Here is a 9,474-nt window from a genome sequence, read left to right as displayed (position 1 = left end):
CTCCCCATGCTTCTCCAACTTCAAGTTTGTTTCAACAGGTGGGGATGCAGGATTCGAGTCATCCATTCTGAATCTCTTGAGTATCTCTTTGACATGATTCCTTTGATGCAACACCATACCTTGTTTCGACATTTGAAATTCCATGCCTAGGAAACAAGACAATTTTCCCAGATCCTACATTTCAAATTCCTTCATCATCAACTCTTTGAAATTCAACATGTTCTCCAAGCTATTTCTAGTTACCAAAAAGTCATCGACATATAAGCAAATAATTGTTATATTTTGTGCCACAACCTGAACATAGACACCATACTCAGATTTTCATTTGACAAATCCTAATTCGACTAAGTATGAGTCGATTTTCTTGTTCCATGCTCGAGGTGCCTGCTTGAGACCATAGAGTGCTTTGTGCAACTTATATACTTTACTCGTTTCCTTTTGAATCACAAAACTAGGAGGTTGTGTGACATAGACCGCTTAGTCTAAAGGACCATCCAAAAATGGTGACTTCACATCTAAGTGAAATGTCGACCAACCTTGATTACATGCCAATGCTACCACTAGTTGAACTGTCTCCAATCTTGCTACTGAAGCAAATAATTTAGAGTAGTCGAGCCCTTCTCTTTGAAGAAATCCTTGAGCTACTAATCTTGCTTTATATCTTGCTATTGACCCATCAACATTGTGTTTCAATTTGAACACCCACTTTACGTCGATAGCTTTTTTATGTGCTGGAATTTTGACTAACTCACATGTGTTGTTTATCTCGATTGCTTGTAACTCTTTGACCATAGCTAATTTCCATTGTTGAATCTTTAAAGCCTCGCTATACTTGATTGGTTTAGCACCTGCAAGTAAAGTAAAATGAACTAATTCTCCATCTGGTGTGACTTCATCATCACCAACCACCTCAAAATCTTGAAGTCTAATGGGACGAACTCTAGTTCGTTGAGGTCTTTGAATTTTTTCAGCCACACGCTCTTCGACTTCAATTGTATCGAGAATGTTAATAACTACTTCAACTTCGACTTCATCCGGGTTCTCAACAATTCCTTAGACTTCAACTTCACTAGTTTCTTCGTCGAACTCAAATCTCACCAATGGCACGTTAACTAAATTACTCGAATTCCAATCCCAGGAAGAATTTTCATTAATCACAATATCTCGACTTAACACTATCTTCGCATTAGTCTTATGATATCTTACCAGAATCATTGGTTCACTCTTGTCATCAAGCTTCCTTCTTCTTGCATCACGAACATGCTTGTAACACATAGATCCAAACACCTTCAGATGACTCACTGATGGTCGTTTGCCACTCCACACTTATTCAGGAACCTTATTCTTCAACTTCTTGGTAGGGCATCTATTCAGAATATAAACTGCAGTCGAAACAGCTCCACCCCATAAAGACTTGGGCATATTCTTCTACTTCATATTGCATCTCGCCATATCCAATATGGTTTTGTTCCTTATTTCGAAAATTCCATTATGTTGAGGAGTATAATGAGCAGTTACCTCATGATTAATACCATGTTCTGCGCAGAAATCTTCAAACATCTTGGTTGAGTATTCGCCACCCATCTGTTCGCAGAAATTTGATTTTCTTTTCACTCTGGTTTTTGACAAGTATCTTGAATCTCTTAAAGATTTCGAATAATTCTTCCTTTCTCTTGATCACATATATACACAACTTTCGACTAAACTCATCAGCAAATGAAACAAAATATTTGTTTCCACCAATGGTATGTTCTTCGAATGGACCACATACATCTGAGTGTACCACTTCGAGTATGCAGGAAGATCTCATTGGCAAAGTCAAGGCGAAAGAATTTCTGGATTTCTTTCTGACTAAACAACCTTCATATAATTTCTCAGGCATCTCAAGGCAAGGAATACCAGAAACCATATCTCAAGTTATCAGTTGATTGAGTGATCAAAAATTCAAATGTCCAAACCTCAAATGCCACAACCAACTATCCTTATGGTCGACAATAATTTTTAGACATTGTAATTTTATCGAACTAATCATGGTCTTAAACGTCCTGTTCTTCAACAGAGAAGATTTGAAGACCAAATTATTCTGTGTGTCGAACAATTTTTAAATTCCATCTTTCATGACAATTGAGAAACCCTTTTCGACTAGTTGTCAAACACTTCCTAGGTTGCACTTCATTCCAAGTACATAGAGCACATCTTTAATCATAGATTTCCCTCCATTACTCATTTGAAAAATTATGTTGCCAGTACCTTTTTCTTGCAACAAACTATTATCTGCAAGATTTACCTTTCTCTTCTTCGACTTGTCAAAATCTGCCAATCACACCTTTTGACCAGTCATGTGATTCGAGCAACCTGAGTCGAGAAACTAGATCTTGGATTTAACGTGGTTATCTGCCAGTGCAGCCATAACCACCATACCTTCAAATTAATCTGAATCTTAGTGTGCTAGGTTCGCTCATTCGCTCCTTGTCTTTTATCGATCCATTGTCATTCCTATACCAGTAATGATTAGACAAGTGATCCCACTTCTCACAGTTATAGAATTGAACACCTTTCTTATCTTCTTTGTCCTTTCGATAGTTTCCTCCTCCTTTTTTCGAGGATCCAGAAGTTCTATCTTTGACTTGCTGCTTGTGAGCGTTCGACCAAGGCTTCTTGCCCCGAGTCTTGTCGACTTTGACTTTGAATTTGTTGGAACCACCATTCTTTTTCCATGAATGAGCCTGCAAAGCTTGTATCAAATCTTAAACTCCTTTCCTTTCGACAATCCTAATCTCATACGCCTCCAACGAACTAACCAAATCTTCCAATTTTAGGGTTTCAAGTTGATTGAATTCTTGAATAGCTACGATAACGTGATCAAAGTAAGAGGTCAACGTATGGATTACCTTCTCAACTATCATCTTATTAGTTAGGGTTTCACCACAACCTTTCATGAGATGGACGAGTTTTTGCACCTTCAACACATACTCTGCATCCTTTTTGTCTTCTCCCATTTACAATAATTCATATTTTCGACTCAAGGTCTGCAACTTGACAACCTTGACTTTTTCACCTCCTTCATAATACTTGACAAGAATATCCCATGCCTTGTTATTCGTATCGACTGCCGTCTGAATGCAACATGCAACCTTGCAATCCTTCTTCTTGACTTCGGCGTGGGCATTTTTCTGTGCGTCGGATGCATTTGGAGCCAACACATGAACTCCATTAGTAACCACTTCTAGGGTTTCATGAAAGCCAAACAGAGATTGCATTTGTTTTCTCTATCGAATCAAATTCTTGCCATCAAGCATTGGAAGCGAATTCGGAATGCCATTGGTACCATTCATCTTTGCAGCGATTGATTTACGTTCTCAAGAAACACGACCACTGACGTGAAGTTCTTGAAAACACGATCAAGAATAATAACTGAAAGCTCTAAATACCAATTTTTTTATTTTGTGAGGTATTCTCAGTGAGGAGAGAAAGAGAGAATAAAGGAAATAAGGATTATATTATTGAATTGAATTGTTCAAATAATGATACAGACTATGACTATTTATATACAACACTGATTGGGCTTAGGCTTACACAACTTGACATATATTTGATATTATTAGATTAAATTATATTTGATATTATATGAAAAACTCAATCCCAATAGTATCCCAACAAATCTCAATAATATCTCAACAAATATATCAACGTCGTTGTACCTACCTTGAACTATCAGATGATATGGTTATGACTTAGTCATTGTTCTTTCTTTTACATTCTTTTCCAGCATGTATGTTAACAATGAAACCCTACTAAATTTATCAATAATTGGACACTGTGCACCATTAATACGTTAACTATTCCAATGTAGGGGTGTTCATGGGTGCGGGTCGACCCACGAACCCGCTAACCCAAATCGAACCAATCCATAAATTATCCGAACCCATTCATTTACGGGTATACCCAACCCAACTCGCAACAATCCATATAGTTTTGGTTGAGGTATCGGGTTGGAGTTTTGCAACCCGCGGACCCAATTGACCCAACCCATTGATGTGACATTAGTAATTTCCTTTTTTTTATTATTTTAAATAAAAATATAAAATTATTATCTCGGTACTAATCATAATTTTTTCCAAAATGCTTTATTCTCCACCGATAATACTACTAGATCAATGAGTTTACGTAAACTCTAAGACTAAACGTTGTTTCTTTTTTTCTTTTGTATCATTTCCAACTTACGTATTTTATAAAAATAATGTCTTGTGAAATTTTATAATATTATCTAGTGTTATATGATGTTCTTCATCCATTCTGTGTGTTAGAAATGAATACAAATGTATTAAATTGTGTTACAATATTTTTAAATTGAAAAAAATTATTAATTATTAATTTAAAACACAACCCACGAACCAAATCCAACTCAACCCATAAATGAACAGGTCGGTTTGGGTCGGTTTTGATAATGAAATTACGGGTTAGACGACAAATCCAACCTATTAAAATTTAAACGGGTTGGATAACAGGTTAGACCAAACCCGGTCCAACTCAACCCATGTACACCCCTATTCCAATGCGTGCACCATTGATACATTTTTTTGAAACCAACAAATGTTATTATTATTTCACTGTAGGTAAGTTTATTTTTATTTTTTAATTGTATTTAATTAAAATAAAATAATTGTTTTATTAATTGATTATTTTTATTCAATATTGATTTTTCGATTTATTTTATTATTACATATTAAATAATATATATTTTAAAATAATATACTAACTATCATTCAAAATTTTTCAAATTTTAAATTAATTTTTATATTCAAATACGCGTAACACAACGCTATCCATGAGAACGCACGAGTATTCCACTAGTTTGTTAGATAATAATATTTGTGGGGTAATTATTCTTAATTGTGTTGTTAGATTTTTTTTTTAAATTCAGGAACTTAGGTACAATTCTTTAGGTGTGATTCTTATTATTTTTCAATGAAAATGTGACAAATATACTTAAATATTATTTAGTGAGTGAAAATAGAAAAATTTTACATACTTGTAAAATAAGATTATACATTTGTCATATTTTTATTGAAAAATATTAAAAATCACACCTAAAGAATTGTACATCAGTTTTGTCCAAAAAATTACTAGTAATAATAAAAAGCAATAATCATATTTGAAATAGAGAAAATGGGTGATGCACTGACAGTGTAAAAAAGTTTTACACTGTCAACCAATCACGACTTTGTTAAGCACCAAGTCATACTTTAAATCTTAAATTACTGATATGATGTGGCAGAATAAAATATTTTTATTGGATGACAGTGTAAAAATTTTTTACACTGTCAATGCACTACCTTTTAACTCTTTGAAATATGATCGCAACAAGTCATCATCCCAAAAATTACTAGTAATAATAAAAAGCAATAGTCATATTTGAAATATGATCGCAACAAGTCATCATCCCGTTGCTTTATAACTTATTGTTAATAGCTCTATCATTCAAACAAACTAACCAATAATAAACATGAAAATATTGATTTTTAATTTTTATTTTTTTTAGAAAAACTACTGTAATAAAAAAAGAGTTTAAAGATAGTGCACTGTCAGTGTAAAACAATTTTACACATACAACCAATCAAAATGCTTTAATTTGCCATGTAATTTCAGTTTTTTAAAATTAAAAATGAAATTTATTCTGGTGCATAGTTCTCATTGGTTGACAGTGTAAAATACTTTACACTGTCAGTGCATTTCCTTTTTTCCCATAAAAAAAGGACATTGTAGAGGTCATTTAAGCCGCCTATATAAGCTATATTGCATGCACCATTGGTCAATTGGCGAGTTTCCATGAGGACCATATTCCATCTACATCCATTGTCATTATTTAAAACTTCTTTGCTGATTTTAATGATTTTCTATTGACCCTTGAACACTCCAGTCCATTCCCTAGTACCTCTAGTATTTCCTTCAATTCAATCAACTAAATGTGACAATTTCCCAAAATGATAGGAATGACACACTGCCTTTATACTTTATGGACACGTCACTGGTTCAATGAACCCATGCACACTCTTATTACGTGGCATTTCCTTCATATCATGTTCTTCCCTACGAAACCTTGAAAACGAAACGGGAAAATTTCAACAACACCCACGTGTAATTCTCTTTCTTTAAAACTCTCTTTCTTTTCCTTCACAATTCGAAAATTCAAACTTCCTACGCTACCACCACCAAGATTATCACATAATAGATATCTTTATCATATTCATAACTCATAATAATCTTATAACAATGGATACGTTTTTACAAACTGGATTTCTTCGGATAGTTCCTTTTATCACTGCATTTACTGCCAACAATCACGCGTCTCAATCTCACGTGCTTTCCAGATTCTCCTTTGGATTTCGAAAATCTCCGAACTCTCGAGTCATCGGTGATGCGGTTATGGCGAAGAATATGGTTGTTGCAGAGACGGAAGGTGAGGGGAAGAATGCGAACTGGATTTTCAAGGTTTTTGATCTCAATTCTGTTTGGAGAGGAGGACGAGAGAGTGGCGATGACGATGATGATGATGATGATGAAGAGTGTGATGTTTGTAGCGTTGGTGAAGATGAAGATGAAGAAGAGGTTTGGTTTGATAGAGAGTCGTTTTCGAGAATGCTTCGTAGGGTAACCCTAGTTGAAGCAAGAATGTATGCGCACTTGTGTCACTTGGGGAATTTCGCATACTCTATTCCCAATATCAAGGTTTGTTTTCATCATTTTCTTTTATGCATCGTAATTTTCTATTACATGATTTACCGACGTAATATCGGCATATGAAATTATATTTAAATGTATCTAGTTTATTAAATTAGGATCCGCATTTACATGTCAATTTAAAAATCGTATCTAGTTTGTGTCGTGTATCTTAGCTAATATTTAGGCTTTGTTAGAAATGCATTGCTCTAAGATTTTTTGTTTCATATTGTGATTGATTTGTGATTTGGTTGATGATTGGATTGAACATAGTTTAGCATTGATGAGACACTAATCTACCATATTGAAGGCGTGCCTCGTGTGTTTGACACGAGACCTTGTTTAATAGTACTACCAAAACCACACATAAACACAGGCTTACAATAATATTCAATTTTATCAAATTATTAGTCTTGTCTTCGTGTTAGTTTCAATGGTAGTCAGGTCAGGTCGTTTCTGATGTATGTGTCTGTGTTAGTGTTTTGTAGATAACCTGAGGTTTTGTTTTCATCGCATTACTTGAGATTTTGTGTTTGATAGTGTCTAGTTTGTGACCTGATTGGATTGAAATATTGTTTACCTTAAATTGTGTTTGTGCTTCTAATTTGTATTTTGGCTTTGTTACTTTAGTCAGGGAACCTCTTGAAAAGATGTGGTCTGCGTTTTGTAACTTCATCAATAGAGAAAAGGGAAATGGCTGCAACAGCTGAAAAAAATCTGGCATTTGCTGCAATTCAGAAACAGACTAGTGAAAAAGATGCCGGAGAAAAAAATGAGGAAAATAATGATGAGTCGATGATAAATGCATCTACTGCTTGTGAGATATCAGCGGTTGAAGGTTCACTTGAAGCAAGCAGCGGGAGCGTTGATACTGTGGATGTGTTAAACACAGATGCTGGTTTGATGGCAACCACTGATTCAATGACAGCAGTTGTTGTTGCAGATGAGGATGTAAAACAAGCTTTTGCCGATGATGTGAATTCAACAAGTTCTACACCATGTGAATGGTACATATGTGACGATGACCAGAGTTCTACAAGATATTTTGTCATTCAGGTGGAGAAAATTAGTTCTGAGATATGTTTTTGTCACGTAATATAACATATATTTATTTCTCGAAGCTACATTGCAATATGACGTATATTTATTTTCTTGAAGCTGCATGGTAATTCGTATAAAATGTTAATAAGTTAGCATTAAAAGTTATAATAAATTTGGATTTATTTTTGGTATGCTATCCAACCAATTAATGTTTTGATATGCAGGGTTCAGAATCATTTGAGTCCTGGCAGGCAAACCTACTTTTTGAGCCAGTTCAATTTGAGGTAATTGTTAGTTCGTTACTTACTATTGCAGTTTAATTTGTGATTCCTCTGATTAAAGGTTTATCCTTGTGAAATTGATACAAAGAGATAGTTTTTTTTCCCTTAGGGGTTTGATGTCCTTGTCCATAGAGGTATATATGAGGCTGCAAAAGTGACATATCAGCAGATGTTACCAGAGGTTCATGCTCACCTAAACTCTAAAGGCTCTCGCGCAACTTTCCGTTTCACTGGCCATTCTCTTGGGGGAAGCTTGGCATTACTTGTAAATCTTATGCTGTTGATAAGGAAGGAAGTTCCGATTTCTTCTTTGCTCCCCGTGGTAACGTTTGGTTCCCCATTTATCATGTGTGGAGGTGATCATCTGCTCGAAAAGCTAGGATTTCCGCGGAGTCATGTTCAAGCAATTGCAATGCACAGAGACATTGTACCGCGAGCATTTTCTTGCAAGTACCCTAACCATGTCACAGAGCTACTAAAGGCCGTTAATGCGAGCTTCCGTTGTCATCCTTGTCTTAATAATCAAGTGAGTGCGACATCATTTGACCTAATCCCTTCGGTCTTAAGTGTTTTTTTTTAATGTTTTCAGCCTTTGATTCAATTCCTTGTGAATCTCTTACTGCAGAAGCTACTATATGCACCAATTGGTGAACTAGTGATTCTACAGCCAGACGATAATGTTTCACCGAGCCATGATCTCCTGCCGTCAGGTAGTGGTCTATATCTTTTGAGTGGCCCTCTTTCAGAATCCAGTGACACGGAAAACCAGATCAGAGCAGCTCAATTATTCTTCTTGAACTCCCCGCATCCACTCGAGATATTAAGTGACCGATCCGCCTATGGTTCTGGAGGAACCATACAAAGGGATCATGACATGAGTTCATACTTAAAATCAATTAGAACTGTGATTCGTCAAGAACTTAGCCAAATCCGCACGGCAACAAGGAGAGAACTAAGTCGAAAAGTGCGCTGGCCTCTTGTGGCACGACGTGTAAGCGATGCAGACATTGTTGGTGGGAGGTCTATCGCAAGGGTCCGTATAATTCAAGACCAGCCTCCCTTTTCAGGTATTATACAGAAACGTAGAGAGTCCTTGAAAAGGTTTAGTAGGCTTGTTGCATCTCAACATATGCAAATATTTGTAATGTTCTTGTTTCCGGCACGGTTGTTACTCTTGGAAACATGTAACTTGACTAACTTAAGTTAAAAAGTTGATGACAATTGTAGAGGGTAAAATTGCACATGGTTGGTAATGGTAGGAATACAGTTAGATGATTCTTTACTCACTGCTTTCAAAATTGAAAATAACGTGTGTTTTTCACGGTTAGTGATTGTATAGAAACTATTGTTCAAATATTAACAAACACATTTTAGCTTGTTTGTCCAATTCCCTTGATATGCACATGTTGATTTACATGTTATGACTTGTGAC

At 35.5% G+C, this 9,474-nt stretch overlaps 1 protein-coding gene across 1 annotated transcript; it reads left to right on the top strand.

The window, feature by feature from the left end:
• Positions 1-6,163: 6,163 nt before the first annotated feature.
• Positions 6,164-9,438, top strand: LOC131612969 (phospholipase A1 PLIP2, chloroplastic-like). Its single transcript, XM_058884702.1, has 5 exons — positions 6,164-6,729; positions 7,351-7,776; positions 7,986-8,045; positions 8,152-8,568; positions 8,668-9,438. The coding sequence occupies exons 1-5, from the start codon at positions 6,274-6,276 to the stop codon at positions 9,247-9,249; spliced, it is 1,941 nt and encodes a 646-aa protein (XP_058740685.1). The 5' UTR covers positions 6,164-6,273; the 3' UTR covers positions 9,250-9,438.
• Positions 9,439-9,474: the final 36 nt, after the last annotated feature.

The sequence above is a fragment of the Vicia villosa genome, linkage group LG6 (genome assembly GCF_029867415.1).
Source record: "Vicia villosa cultivar HV-30 ecotype Madison, WI linkage group LG6, Vvil1.0, whole genome shotgun sequence".
NCBI lineage: Eukaryota > Viridiplantae > Streptophyta > Magnoliopsida > Fabales > Fabaceae > Vicia > Vicia villosa.
The sequence above is the reverse complement of the archived record's forward strand: the minus strand, read 5'-3'. Positions and strand labels throughout refer to the sequence as shown.